This window comes from Stegostoma tigrinum, chromosome 1 (assembly GCF_030684315.1).
Source record: "Stegostoma tigrinum isolate sSteTig4 chromosome 1, sSteTig4.hap1, whole genome shotgun sequence".
In the NCBI taxonomy this organism is placed as follows: Eukaryota; Metazoa; Chordata; class Chondrichthyes; order Orectolobiformes; family Stegostomatidae; genus Stegostoma; species Stegostoma tigrinum.
Genome location: NC_081354.1, coordinates 188,045,628 through 188,061,636, shown reverse-complemented (window position 1 = coordinate 188,061,636; position 16,009 = coordinate 188,045,628). Strand labels below are relative to the sequence as shown.

At 53.8% G+C, this 16,009-nt stretch overlaps 1 protein-coding gene across 2 annotated transcripts in view; it reads right to left on the bottom strand.

Moving 5' to 3' along the window:
• Positions 1-1,881: 1,881 nt before the first annotated feature.
• Positions 1,882-16,009, bottom strand: part of LOC125456747 (matrix metalloproteinase-21-like) — a 134,820-nt gene continuing 120,692 nt past the window's right edge. Inside the window, exons 6-8 of one of the 2 annotated variants that reach the window (XM_048540130.2) lie at positions 15,061-15,318; positions 8,846-9,018; positions 1,882-3,446 (exon numbers count right to left, since the gene is read on the bottom strand). In XM_048540130.2, the coding sequence (XP_048396087.1) occupies positions 3,144-3,446; positions 8,846-9,018; positions 15,061-15,318 (734 nt within the window). In that variant the 3' untranslated portion in view covers positions 1,882-3,143. The remainder of the gene's footprint in view (positions 3,447-8,845; positions 9,019-15,060; positions 15,319-16,009) is intronic. The other variant, XM_059651676.1, reaches the window with a different exon arrangement.

Genomic DNA, 16,009 nt, shown 5'->3' with positions numbered 1-16,009 from the left:
ACATCCAGAGTGGGTCGTGGGACATTGTCTCGGGGTGGTCTGGAGCCTGGGACAATACCTCCACCTGCTGGCCCCCGCTATTACCGCAACCGCACCCTGGCTGTTGAGGATGCGTACTGTCGAGCAGATTGGAGCCTGCCGGGGAAGGGGCAAAGGTGTCAGGTGACGCCACCAGCAGTTGAATAGCTGCTGAGAGTCACCATCGTGGCCACGTGGTTGGGGAGAGTGGAAGCAGCAGAAGCTGCTCGGCAATGTGGAGCTCTGAGCCCGGAGAAAGCTGATGGAGATTGAGAATGACAAGGGCTGACGGAAGGCATGGGGAGATAGGGGATGGATTGTGGGTGGTGAGGGACAGGTCTGAGCCCCGCCATTCCCCAGGCTCCAGGCCCCAAGTCCCACCATTCTGGTTCACTCTGTGTACAGTTGACATAAATGACCATGAGACGTGACAGCGATAGGCAGCTCTAGGGTGCGAGTGTCATTTATCTCAAGAGGGTTGGAATATAAAAGGAGTGATGTGCTTCTGAGACTTTATAAGGCTTTAGTTAGGCCCCATTTAGAATAACGTGTCCAATTTTGGGCCCCACACCTCAGGAAGGACATACTGGCGCTGGAGCGTGTCCAGCGGAGATTCACACGGATGATCCCTGGAATGGTTGGTTTAATGTACGATGAACGGCTGAGGATCCTGGGATTGTACTCATTAGAGTTTCGAAGGTTATGGGGAGATCTAATAGAAACTTACAAGATAATGTGTGGCTTAGAAGGGGTGGACGCTGGGAAGTTGTTTCTGTTAGGCGGGGAGACTAGGACCCGTGGGCACAGCCTTAAAATTAGAGGGGGTAAATTTAAAACTGAAATGAGACGACATTTCTTCAGCCAGAGAGTGGTGGGCTTGTGGAATTCATTGCCGCGGAGTGCAGTGGAGGCCGGGACGTTGGATGCCTTCAAGGCAGAGATCGACAAATTCTTGATCTCACAAGGAATCAAGGGCTGCGGGGAGAGTGCAGGGAAGTGGAGTTGAAATGCCCATCAGCCATGATTTAAATGGCGGAGTGGACTTGATGGGCCGAATGGCCTTACTTCCACTCCTATATCTTATGGTCTCATGGCACTCTGCATCGTGAACCCCAGAGTAGGGATGATGACGCCCAAAACCCACCAAGGCATTCGAATCCAATTAATGAACTGGGAATTAAAAACCGTGGCACTTAGATAGTGAGTAGGAAATGACTGAGTGGGCATCATTGGCTCCAAATGCCCTCAAGAGAAGCTGGGCACTCAGTTCCAGGGCAATTAGGGAGTGGCCTTGCCCAGCAATGCCCACATCCAATTGGAGAATGAAGAGGGGGGGAGAGCAATCGAAAGGTGCGAGGTCCCAGCATGACCAGCTGCAGTGACTGTTTGCAACGTGAATGAGAGGCAGTTTCATGAAGTATAGTGTTTTATTGTACACAAACCCCGAGCCAGCAAATCACAACAGGCATTAAATGCCCTAAAACAAAACAAAAATAGGCCAGAGGCCGCATACACAACATATGTACGGACAGCATTCGGGAGGGACTGAGGAGAAATAAAAACAGGATTAGGTCCTTTAGTCAGAGATAATGGGAACTGCAGATGCTGGAGAATCCAAGATAATAAAATGTGAGGCTGGATGAACACAGCAGGCCAAGCAGCATCTCAGGAGCACAAAAGCTGACATTTCGGGCCTAGACCCTTCTTCAGAAAATCTAGACCCAAAACATCAGCTTTCCGGCTCCTAAATTCCTCCTAATTTCAGTCCCAGGAAGCCTGGGCCTTATTCTGCATCCCCTGGACCCACAAGACCCCCTCCCCAAAATCCCGGGAGAATCCCTCCCCCCTGAGCCTATCCCCACCACAGCCTTGTACAGTCACCCGGTACAGTCCCACCAGGCCACCTCTCAAATTGAGACAATCCCTCTCAGGGCAATCCCTAAAGCCCAGGCCCACTTCCGCCAACGCTCCCAGGAAACTGTGAAAGACCTAGAGGTGGATCAATTTACAGGAGGAATTGGCTGTAACCGAGGACCATTTATCGGACTTGTTCCCATTGCTTACATTTCCTGTGTACCCTCGCTCTCAATCTCACTCTCTCAGTGCGTCACAAAGTGTTCAAAAGAGTAAAGCTTCCTCTACACTGTCCCCATCAAACACTCCCAGGACAGGGATAGCATGGATTTGATATAGAGTAAAGCTCCCTCCACACTGTCCCCCATCAAACACTCCCAGCACAGGGACAGCACGGGGTTTGATACAGAGTAAAGCTCCCTCTACACTGTCCCCATCAAACACTCCCAGTGCAGGGGAAGCATGGGTTTAGATACAGAGTAAAGCTTCCTCTACACTGTCCCCATCAAACACTCCCAGGACAGGGATAGCATGGGGTTAGATATAGAGTAATGCTCCCTCAACACTGTCCCCATCAAACATTCCCAGCACAGGGACAGCACGGGGTTAGATACAGAGTAAAGCTCTCTCTACACTGTCCCCATCAAACACTCCCAGGACTGGGGACAGCACGGGGTTAGTTACAGAGTAAAGCTCTCTCTACACTGTCCCCCATCAGACACTTGCAGGAACAGGGACAGCACGGGGTTAGATGCAGAGTAAAGCTCTCTCTACACTGTCCCCCATCAGACACTTGCAGGAACAGGGACAGCACGGGGTTAGTTACAGAGTAAAGCTCTCTCTACACTGTCCCCCATCAGACACTTGCAGGAACAGGGACAGCAGGGGGTTAGATGCAGAGTAAAGCTCTCTCTACACTGTCCCCATCAAACACTCCCAGGGCAGGGACAGCACGGGGTCAGACAGAGTTGCGCTGTCATATTGAGTGATTTTTGGAGGACGGTGTCTCGGTGACCGATGGCTGATGGGTCCTGAGCAGATGGCCCTGAGCTCAGGGCAGGGAGGTTCATTGTTCGAGCTCTGATGGGTGAGTCGGTGAGGAGATGTGGGCCTGCTGTCGGAGAGCGGGGAGGAGCTGGACAAGGAGTGGCCGGGAAGGTGGACGCACTGCCGGAAGGCAGGGGTGAAAGGTCAGAGGTTCCCAGACGGTGGTGCCCGGGCTGTTAGTACGCCCAGAGACACAGTGAGTGGGGTCGGTGTTTGCTCAGCTACTAATGCCCAGGGCTTCTCAAACCATCCACCTCACAGATGTCATACCAATGGTCAGAGACACGGCCCTGAGGCAGGAGGCCGTTGAGGGGCAGTGATGCATTCAGCTCTCGATCTCGCTCATTGACCACCTTCCAGTACACTGTGTCCTTGAAGACAAACACTGAGGTGTGTGTGTACGAGAAATACACCGCATCCACGTTCCCCCCCGGGTGGTTCCCCTTCACCACAGCCGGGAAGACATCCACGATCCTCCGCGGGTACCCAGGCACCGTGCTGTTCAGATCCACATTGAACGCAGTCACCTGCGGGCCCAAACCACATCGTCAGATCGACTGGGTCAGTGTCACAATGTCTCACACAGACACACACACACACACCGCCCTCTGTCATACAAACACCCCCGTCCGTCACCCACACACCCCCTGTCCGTCACCCACACACCCCTGTCCGTCACCCACACACCCCCTGTCCGTCACCCACACACCCCTGTCCGTCACCCACACACCCCTGTCCGTCACGCACACACACCTGTCCGTCACCCACACACCCCCGTCCGTCACCCACACACCCCCGTCCGTCACCCACACACCCCCGTCCGTCACCCACACACCCCTGTCCGTCACCCACACACCCCCGTCCGTCACGCACACACCCCCGTCCGTCACGCACACACCCCCGTCCGTCACCCACACACCCCCGTCCGTCACCCACACACCCCCGTCCGTCACCCACACACCCCCGTCCGTCACGCACACACCCCCGTCCGTCACCCACACACCCCCGTCCGTCACCCACACACCCCCGTCCGTCACCCACACACCCCCGTCCGTCACGCACACACCCCCGTCCGTCACCCACACACCCCCGTCCGTCACGCACACACCCCCGTCCGTCACGCACACACACCCGTCCGTCACGCACACACCCCTGTCCGTCACGCACACACACCTGTCCGTCACCCACACACCCCTGTCCGTCACGCACACACCCCCGTCCGTCACGCACACACCCCCGTCCGTCACCCACACACCCCTGTCCGTCACCCACACACCCCTGTCCGTCACGCACACACCCCCGTCCGTCACGCACACACCCCCGTCCGTCACGCACACACCCCCGTCCGTCACCCACACACCCCTGTCCGTCACGCACACACACCTGTCCGTCACGCACACACACCTGTCCGTCACCCACACACCCCTGTCCGTCACGCACACACCCCTGTCCGTCACGCACACACACCTGTCCGTCACCCACACACCCCTGTCCATCACGCACACACACCTGTCCGTCACGCACACACCCCTGTCCGTCACGCACACACACCTGTCCGTCACGCACACACCCCTGTCCGTCACGCACACACCCCTGTCCGTCACGCACACACACCTGTCCGTCACGCACACACCCATCTGACACGCACACACACCTGTCCGTCACGCACACACCCATCTGACACGCACACACCCGTCCAACACGCACACACACCCGTCCGTCACGCACACACACCCGTCCGTCACGCATACACACCGCCCTCCATCACACACACGCACACACCCGCGTCCGTCACACACACACCCCCGTTCGTCACGCATACACACCCGTCCATCACGCACACACACCCGTCCGTCAAACACACACCCCCGTCCGTCACGCATACACCCGTCTGTCACGCACACACCCCCGTCCGTCACGCACACACCCCTGTCCGTCACGCACACACCTGCGTCCGTCACGCACACACACCCGTCCGCTACACACACACTCACCCCCCTCCACCACACACACTCACACCCTCCAGCACACACACACACACCCCCTCCGCCACACACACACTCACCCCCCTCCTTCACACACCCACTCACCCCCCTCCGCCACACACACTCACCCCCCTCCAGCACACACACACACACCCCGCTCCGCCACACACACACAACCCCTCCGCCACACACACACTCACCTCCCTCCGCCACACACACACTCACCCCCTCCGCCACACACACACACACACACACACACACCCCCCTCCGCCACACACATATTCACCCCCCTCCGCCACACACACACACACACACACACCCCCCACTGCCACACACACACTCACCCCCCTCTGCCACACACACACTCACCCCCCTCCGCCATACACACACACACCCCCTCCGCCATACACACACACACACAGCCCCTACGCCACGCACACACTCACCCCCCTCCGCCACACACACTCACCCCCTCCAGCACACACACACACACACCCACCTCCGCCACACACACACTCACCCCCCTCCGTCACACACACACACACACACACCCCACACCACACACACAGCCCCTCCGCCACACACACACTCACCCCCCTCTGCCACACACACACACACACACACACCCCAGGCCACACACACACACACACACACACACACACACACACACAGCCACACACACACTCACCCGCCTCCGCCACACACGCACTCACCCCCCTCCGTCACACACACACACACCCCACGCCACACGCACACACAGCCCCTCCGCCACACACACACACAGCCCCTCCGCCACACACACACTCAACCCCCTCCGCCACACACACAACCCCTCTGCCACACACACACTCACCTCTCTCCGCCACACACACACTCACCCCCTCCGCCACACACACACACACACACACAGACACCCCCCTCCGCCACACACACACACACACCCCCCTCCGCCACACACATATTCACCCCCCTCCGCCACACACACACATACACACACACACACACACACACCCCCCACTGCCACACACACACTCACCCCCCTCTGCCACACACACACTCACCCCCCTCCGCCATACACACACACACCCCCTCCGCCATACACACACACACCCCCCTCCGCCATACACACACACACACACAGCCCCTACGCCACGCACACACTCACCCCCCTCCGCCACACACACTCACCCCCTCCAGCACACACACTCACCCCCTCCAGCACACACACACACACACCCACCTCCGCCACACACAGACTCACCCCCCTCCGTCACACACACACACACACACACACACACACACACACACACCCCACACCACACACACAGCCCCTCCGCCACACACACACTCACCCCCCTCTGCCACACACACACACACACACACACACACCCCAGGCCACACACACACACACACACACACACACTGCCACACACACACTCACCCGCCTCCGCCACACACGCACTCACCCCCCTCCGTCACACACACACACACACCCCACGCCACACGCACACACAGCCCCTCCGCCACACACACACACAGCCCCTCCTCCACACACACACTCAACCCCCTCCGCCACACACACACACCCCACGCTACACACACACACACCCCCCGCCTCCGCCACACACACACACACCCTCCTCTGCCACACACACAACCCCTCCGCCACACACACACACACACACACACACGCACAGACACACCCGCCACATGCACACCTCCCTCTGTCACACACACACACCCCCGTCACACACATACACCCCAGTCACTCACACTGACACACACATACCCCTGTCACTCACACACCCCCTTGCATCACACACGCACGCACACACAAACACACACACACACCCGTCGCTCACACTAACACACACATAACCCTGTCACTCACACACCCCCATCTGTCACACACACACACACGCCTGTCACTCACACTAACACACACATACCCCTGTCACTCACATACGCCCTTCCGTCATACACACACACACACACACACACCCACACACACACACGACTGTCACTCACACGTCGCCCTCCGCCACACACACCTCCCTATCACACACACCCCTCCGCCACACACACACACACACACACACACACCCATACCCCACACACACACACACACACACACACACACACACACACACACACACACAGTCCAACACAGCAGTGGAATTAGAGGATTGGAAAACTGCCAATGTAATGCCTTTATTTAAAAAGGGAAGGAGACAAATGACAGGAAACTGCAGGTCTGTTTGCTTAATGTGTGTTATTGGGGATACGTTAGAGTCTGTTATAAAGGCTGTATTAGTAGAGCATTTAGAGATACAAAATAATGTCAAACACAGTCGGTATGGTTGCATGATGGGGACATCAGGTCTGACACATTGACTAGAATTCTTTGAGGAAAATGCTGGAGAATCTGGGATAACAAGGTGTGAAGCTGGATGAACACAGCAGGCCAAGCAGCATCAGAGGAGCAGGAAAGTTTGATGTTTTGAGTCGTGACCCTGCTTCAGAAAATGCTCGACCCAAAACATCAAACTTTCCTGCTCCTCGGATGCTGCTTAGCATGGATAGAGGATTGGCTAAGTAATAGAAAACAGAGTTTTAGGACAAGGAGGGATATGTTCAGGCTGGTACACTGTAACTAGTGGAACACCACAAAGATTAGTGTTAGGACCACAATGATTTACCGTATATTAATGTTTTGGATGAGGAAAGTGAATGTAGTGTAGCCAGGTTTGTGAACACCTCTAAAACAGGCAGGAAAGCAACTGCTGAGGATGTGACAGAGGGATAGAAAGCAGGTCAGTGAGCGGCTAAAATCTTAGCAGATGGAATATGAATGATGGGGAGTGTAAAGTTAAGCACTTTGGCAGGAAGAGTGCAGGAGCTGAATATTAATGGGCAAAGACTGCAGGAAGTTACAGCACAGAGAGAGATCTGGGAGTCCTCATCTGTGAATTACAAAAAACTAACATCCTTGATCAGTGGGTAGTAGGGAAGGCAGATGGAACAGGAATGGAGTCTAGAAGTATTCTGGAGTACTGTGAGCAGTTTCTCTCCCCTTATAAAGCGAAAGGTATCATTCCATTGGAGGCAGTTCACTGGGATGGTCCCAGGTACACATAGTTTTATGAGCAAAGGCTAAACAGGCTGGTGCTTTCCTCACTAGAGTTGAGAAGATTGAGAGGTGAACTCCCTAAAGCACACTGGCTTCCTAAAGGGTAAATGCAGACAGGCTGTTATCCCTCCACATGGGAGAGTCTGGGACCAGAGGGCATAGTCTCAGGATAAAAGGGGCATTGATTTCAGACTGAGATGGGGAGGGACCTCTGCCCTCTCCTGTGAGCCTTTGGAACTCCTGACCACGGAGAGCGGTGGGGGTGGAGGGGGGCAGAGTCCTTCTGTATGTTTAAGGCTGGGATGGATTCTTGATCAGTCGGAGGATCAAGGGTTGTGGGGAAAGGGAAAGGGCTCGACAGTGTAGAGGGAGCTTTAGTCTGTATCTAACCCCGTGCTGTCCCTGTGCTGAGACTTTGATGGGGGACAGTGTAGAGGGAACTTTACCCTGTATCTAACCCCATGCTGTCCCTGTGCTGGGAGTGTTTGATGGAGACAGTGTAGAGGGAGCTTTACTCTGTATCTAACCCCGTGCTGTCCCTGTGCTGAGACTTTGATGGGGGACAGTGTAGAGGGAGCTTTACCCTGTATCTAACCCCATGCTGTCCCTGTGCTGGGAGTGTTTGATGGAGGACAGTGCAGAGGGAGCTTTACCCTGCATGTAACCCCATCCTGTGCCTGTGCGGGGAGATGCCGTGTTGGGTATGAAGCCAGGGTGTTGCAGTGGGCCGTTGGAGAACGAAGAGGGGACGGAGAAGGTGGTGGGAGTGAGGTGCTTTAAGGTGAGTGAGTGTGGGCTCGAAAATACTCACATAAAAGCCTTTGAAGAAGTACACACAGTGATCCCTTTTGTCGAAATAGGTGCTGTCAATGGGACCTTCAATCCCAGGGAAGCCATGAGAGATCGCCCGTGGGTAGCGGTTCCCCTGGGGGTCCTCAGTGTAGACTCTGTCGTTGTCATTATCATATTGCCAGTAAATGGTGCCTGTGTGCAAAATGGGGGAACACCGTCAGCTTCCTCCCTTACACCAGCTGGTTGGCGAAGACAGGGCAGCATTCCTTCTACACCCATTGTCTATTTAAGGCAGGAACAGGATACTGATTGTTGATGTGCTAGATGCTGGAGAATCCAAGATAATAAAATGTGAGGCTGCATGAACACAGAAGGCCCAGCAGCATCACCCTCTCTGATGAAGGGTCTAGGCCCGAAACGTCAGCTTTTGTGCTCCTGAGATGCTGCTGGGCCTGCTGTGTTCATCCAGCTCCACACTTTATTATACTGATTGTGGATGATCAGCCATGATCATAATGAATGGTGGTGCTGGCTTGAAGGGCCAAATGGCCTACTCCAGCACCTACTGTCCATTGTCTATCTATTGGCACTGCGGCGCCTGCTAGTCCCAACAGCTTATAACCGAAACAGGAATCGCTGGAGTAACTCGGCAGCTCTGGCAGCATCCAGGGAGAGAAAGCAGAGCTAACATCTCGAATCCAGTGACCTTCCTTTCAAAACCGGTTGTGGCTGGAGAAAGGCGGATGGGGAGGAGAGTGAAGATAAAGCCCAGCGAACGCAGTAGACTAGATTCTGGGAAGTGCAGGTGAAGTGTTGCTTCACCTGGAAGGTATGTTTGGGCCCTTGGATACTGGGGAGGGAGGAGGGAAATGGGCTGGTGTTGCACCTTCGCCGGTTAATGGGGAAGGTGCCATAGGGCTGTGGGGAGGTGTTGGGGTGAAGAAGTGTGGACCAGAGAGCCCCGGAGGGAACGGTCCCTGCGCAAGGCAAACAAGGGAGGGGAGGGGAATATGCGTCTGGTGGTAGCATCTTGCTGGAGGTGGCGGAAATGGCGTCTGATGATTTTCTGGATGTGGATACTGGTGGGATGGTAGGTGAGGTTAAGGGGTACCCTACTGCTGTTGCGGGAGGGAAGTGAAGTGGAAGGGCAGATGTGTGGGAGATGGGTTGGGCCTGGTTGAGAGCCCTTTCGACAACAGAGCTGGGGAATCCTCAGTTGAGGAAGAAGGTGGACATTTCAGAGGCACCCTTGTTGAAATTGGCCTCATCTGAACGTATGTGACGGAGACAGAAAAACTGAGAGAATGGGATGGAGTCTTTACAGGAAGTGGGGTGTGAAGATGTATAGTCCAGGTAGCTGTGGGAGTCCGTGGGTTTGTAATAGACATTAGTGGCCAGTCTATCCCCAGACATGGAAACAGAAATGTCAAGGAAGGGAAGGGAGGAGTCAGAGACAGACCAGGTGCAAGTGAGAGCAGGACGGAAATTGTACGTCCCACAATCTAGTCTACTGTATTCGCTGCTCACAGTGTGGTCTCCTCTACATTGGGGAAACGAAGCGTAGACTTGGCGATTGCTTTGCCGAACATCTACGTTCTACTCGCAAACCAGACCCTGAACATACCTGTTGCCTGCCACTTCAATGCATCACCCTGCTCCCTGGCCAGCATCTCTGTCTCTGGCTTACTACAGTGTTCCAGTGAAGCCCAACGCAAACTGGAGAAACAGCACCTCATTTTCCACTTGGGGACCCTACAGCCCTCCGGACTCAGTACTGAGTTCAATAATTTTAGGGCTTGAGGCACCTTCTCCCCAGACCCCAACATCCCAAATACCCCACCCCCAAACACACACACACACACACACACACACACACACTCTCTCTCTCTCTGTCACACACACAAACACACTCACACACACACTGACACATAGACACACTCTCGCTCTCTCTCACACACACACAAGCACACACATACACACTCTCTCGCGCGCGCGCACACACACACACACACACACACACTCCCTCTCTCTCACACACACAGACACACACTCTCTCTGTCTCTCTCTCTCTCACACACACACACACACACACACACACAGAGACACTGACACACAGACACACTCTCGCTCTCTCTCACACACATACACACTCTCTCTCGCGCACGCACACACACGCACACACACTCTCATGCACACTCACGCTCTCTCTCAAAAATGCACACACACCCTCAAACACACAGACACACACACTCACTCTCTCTCTGTCTCTCTCTCTCACACACACACACAGACACACACACTCACTCTCTCTCTGTCTCTCTCTCTCTCTCTCACACACACACACACACACACACACACACACACACTCACTCTCTCTCTGTCTCTCTCTCTCACACACACACACAGACACACACACACAGACACACACACTCACTCTCTCTCTGTCTCTCTCTCTCTCACACACACACAGACACACACTCACTCTCTCTCTGTCTCTCTCTCTCTCTCTCACACACACACACACACACACACACTCACTCTCTCTCTCTCACACACACACAAACAGACACACACACACAGACACACTGACACACAGATACGCTCGCTCTCTCTCTCTCTCTCTCACACACACACACACACACACTCACGCACACACACACACTCTCACGCACAGACACACACTCTCACGCACAGACACACTCACACGCGCGTGCACACACACACACGCACACACATGCTCTCTCTCTCAAACACACACACACCCACTCTCAAACACACGCACACACGCATACGCTCACACACACACATGCACGCATGCACACACAGAAATTGTGTGCAGTGGGAGTGAATGGGAAGGGATTTGGGCCCATTGGGAGTGTGTAGAGTGGGAGTGAATGGGAATGGGTTTGTGTCCATTAGGATTGTGTAGAGTGGGAGTGAATGGGAATGGGTTTGTGTCCATTAGGATTGTGTAGAGTGGGAGTGAATGGGAATGGGTTTGTGTCCATTGGGATTGTGTAGAGTGGGAGTGAATGGGAAGGGGTTTGGGTCCATTGGGATTGTGTAGAGTGGGAGTGAATGGGAAAGGGTTTGGGTCTGTTGGGATTATGTGGAGTGGGAGTGAATGGGAATGGGTTTGGGTCCATTGGGATTGTGTAGAGTGGGAGTGAATGGGAAAGGGTTTGGGTCCGTTGGGATTATGTGGAGTGGGAGTGAATGGGAATGGGTTTGGGTCCATTGGAATTGTGTAGAGTTGGAGTGAATGGGAAGGGGTTTGTGTCCATTAGGATTGTATAGAGTGGGAGTGAATGGGAATGGGTTTGTGTCCATTGGGATTGTGCAGAGTGGGAGTGAATGGGAAGGGGTTTGGGTCCGTTGGGATTGTGTAGAGTGGGAGTGAATGGGAAAGGGTTTGGGTCCGTTGGGATTATGTGGAGTGGGAGTGAATGGAAATGGGTTTGGGTCCATTAGGATTGTGTAGAGTTGGAGTGAATGGGAATGGATTTGGGTCCATTGGGATTGTGTAGAGTGGGAGTGAATGGGAACGGGTTTGGGTCCATTGGAATTGTGTAGAGTTGGAGTGAATGGGAAGGGGTTTGTGTCCATTGGGATTGTGTGGAGTGGGAGTGAATGGGAAGGGGTTTGGGTCCATTGGGATTGTGTAGAGTGGGAGTGAATAGCAAGGGGTTTGGATCCGTTGGGATTATATAGAGTGGGAGTGAATGAGAAGGAGTTTGGGTCCATTGAAATTGTGTAGAGTTGGAGTGAATGGGAAGGGGTTTGTGTCCATTGGGATTGTGTAGAGTGGGAGTGAATGGGAAGGGGTTTGGGTCCCTTGGGATTGTGTAGAGTTGGAGTGAATGGGAAGGGGTTTGTGTCCATTGGGATTGTGTAGAGTGGGAGTGAATGGGAAGGGGTTTGGGTCCATTGGGATTGTGTAGAGTTGGAGTGAATGGGAAGGGGTTTGGGTCCATTGGGATTGTGTAGAGTGGGAGTGAATGGGAAAGGGTTTGGGTCCGTTGGGATTATGTGGAGTGGGAGTGAATGGGAATGGGTTTGGGTCCATTGGGATTGTGTAGAGTTGGAGTGAATGGGAATGGATTTGGGTCCATTGGGATTGTGTAGAGTGGGAGTGAATGGGAACGGGTTTGGGTCCATTGGAATTGTGTAGAGTTGGAGTGAATGGGAAGGGGTTTGTGTCCATTGGGATTGTGTGGAGTGGGAGTGAATGGGAAGGGGTTTGGGTCCATTGGGATTGTGTAGAGTGGGAGTGAATAGCAAGGGGTTTGGGTCCGTTGGGATTGTATAGAGTGGGAGTGAATGAGAAGGAGTTTGGGTCCATTGAAATTGTGTAGAGTTGGAGTGAATGGGAAGGGGTTTGTGTCCATTGGGATTGTGTAGAGTGGGAGTGAATGGGAAGGGGTTTGGGTCCATTGGGATTGTGTAGAGTTGGAGTGAATGGGAAGGGGTTTGTGTCCATTGGGATTGTGTAGAGTGGGAGTGAATGGGAAGGGGTTTGGGTCCATTGGGATTGTGTAGGGTGGGAGTGAATGGGAAGGGGTTTGGGTCCATTGGGATGGTACAGAGTGGGAGTGAAGTTAGGAGATGTTGTTTTGCGGGAGTCAAGGGGGCAGAGTTGACTTGTCAATCCCCCCGTGTTGTAGTTCAGTGATTTCTTACAGAGCCTTGAGCCTGGATGAAATACCCCCTGCATGTATTTTCAAATCCCACTGTGCCTGTTTGGAAATGCAAATTCCATTTCAAGATAAAATCTATCTACAACAAGCTGGCCTCTGTAGGAGTGACACTGAAACTTTTGGGCTGTAATTAAATTTGTTTTGGCTGAGCACTGCATGTTACTGAGGGAACCCACTGGGCACCCAATCAATTGAATTTAACTGTTCTGGGTAGTGACTGGTGAGAGATTTTGTTGCAGTTTGGAACAGACAGTAAACGGCACTGATTTTAATTGTGATAAGAAATGGTTCAGTGGAATAATTCTGCAGGAATGATCAGAACAAGTAACACCTCTTGTTTCTCTAACAGATTCTCATTCACTTTGTAAGCTGTCTCTACTCATGAAGCTTAACCTGATGGTTACTTTTCTAATCTTGTTCATCCTCCTTCTAATGATGTCCCAGAATCTGGTGTGGATCAACTCTTCGAGGTCTATAGCACAGGGAAATGCCCTTCAGCCCACTGACTCTGCACTGAGCTACAAAACAAAAACCTCACTGGCCCAGAAGTTGCCCAGAGCTGATCCTCAGTGGTTTGGGGCTTCAAAGCTGGGGCTGTCTAGTGGCAGAGGGGCACAGGTAACATCATTTTCCATTCAGCCTGATTAAACACGTAGAGTTAAGTGAGCATTTTAGGTCAATGAGATTTGTGTTTGTAGTTTCAAAGCACAGCCAAGGGGTGAAAGAAATCAGGGTGTGTTCAAACTTATGCGTAGCACTGCATTTAGGGCGGCACGGTGGCTCAGTGGTTAACACTGCAGCCTCACAGCACCAGGGACCTGGGTTCGATTTCAGCCTCGGGCGACTGTCTGTGTGGAGTTTGTACATTCTCCCCGTGTCTGCTTGGGTTTCCTCCGGGTGCTCCGGTTTCCTCCCACAGTCCAAAGATGTGCAGGTTAGGTGGATCGGCCATGCTAAATTACCTGTAGTGTTCAGGGGTGTGCGGGCTGGGTGGGTTAGCCACAGTTAACACAGCGTTACAGGGATAGGTTAGTAGGGGTGGGACTGGGTGGGATGTTCTTTGGAGGGTCAGTATGAGCCAAATGGCCTGCTTCCACATTGTAGGGAGGCAATGTTTGATGAGCTATTCTGATCTCATTGCCAAACACTTAGCCCATTGCTTTGTAAGTGTACAAAGCATTCTGAAGAAGGGTCTAGGCCTGAAACGCCAGCCTTCCTGCTCCTCTGATGCTGCTTGGCCTTCTGTGTTCATCCAGCTCTACACCTTGTTACCTCTGGGTGTGAAAGGTTTCCTGCAGATCCCCTCGAAACCTCTAGCCCCTTCCCTTCAACCTGCTCCGCCCAGTCACTGCCCCTTCCATAACGGAGAAATCTCTGACGTGGTTTTACACATCTCTATCATGTCCCCTCTGCAGTGTGAGGAACACAAACTCAGTCTGTCCAATCCCCCTCCATGGCTGGAACTGTCCGAAGCCAGGCACGATCTTGGTCAATCTCCCCTCCCCTGCTATCGTGTGGATGGGCTGAGTAGCCTCACCTTTGAAGAAGAGGGTGACGTCCTTGTTCCAGGTCCAGATGTGGACGAAGCCGTCGATGTCGGAGGAGGGTAAACCTCTCCACCCCACCACCAGTGGGATGGGGTCCCCGTACCGGGTCCTGTTGAAGCGGTTTTCGTACATCCAGTACCAGCCGTGGCGCAGGAAGTAGGTGTTAAAGCGGTACCTGGCCTCCCCAAACTCGTTCTCCTCCCGGCGCACCCAGTCAAACACCGTGCTGAAGCTCCCCTCGCAAACCCCTGCGGAACGAGCAGACCAGTCAGGTCCGAGCTTTGAGAATGTCGAATGAGGTATCAAACCGTAAGATACAGGGGCAGCGTTAGGCCATTCAGCCCATTGAGTCTGCTCCACCATTCGATCGTGGCTGATATATTTCTCAACCCCATTCTCCTGCCTTCTCCCCGTATCCCTTGATCCCTTCACTAATCCTTCCCCATTTAAATACACCTCAACCACTCCTCATATGATAACCCCCTCATCTCTGGGATCATTCTTGTAAACTTCCTCTGGATCCCCTCCAACACCAGCTCATCCTTCCTCAGATACTGATAGGAAGATAAAGGGATACAGGGAGAAGGCAGGGGAGTGGGGTTGAGAAACATATCCGCCATGATTGAATGGTGGGACAGACTTGATGGGCAGAATGGCCTAATTCTGCTCCGTTACCTCATGGCCTGACAGACCTGAGATGCCTCACTCCCTCGCTCACTCACACGCTCTCTCGCTCCCTCCCTCCCTTGCTCTCTCCCTCCCTCACTCCCTCCCTCCCTCGCTCCTTCCCTCGCTCTCTCACTCCCTCCCTCCCTCGCTCACTCTCTCGCTCCCTCTCTCCCTTGCTCGCTCCCTCACTCGCTCTCTCCCTCCCTCATTCCCTCCCTCTCTTGCTCCCTCACTCGCTCTCTCTCCCTCCCTCGCTCTCTCTCCCTCCCT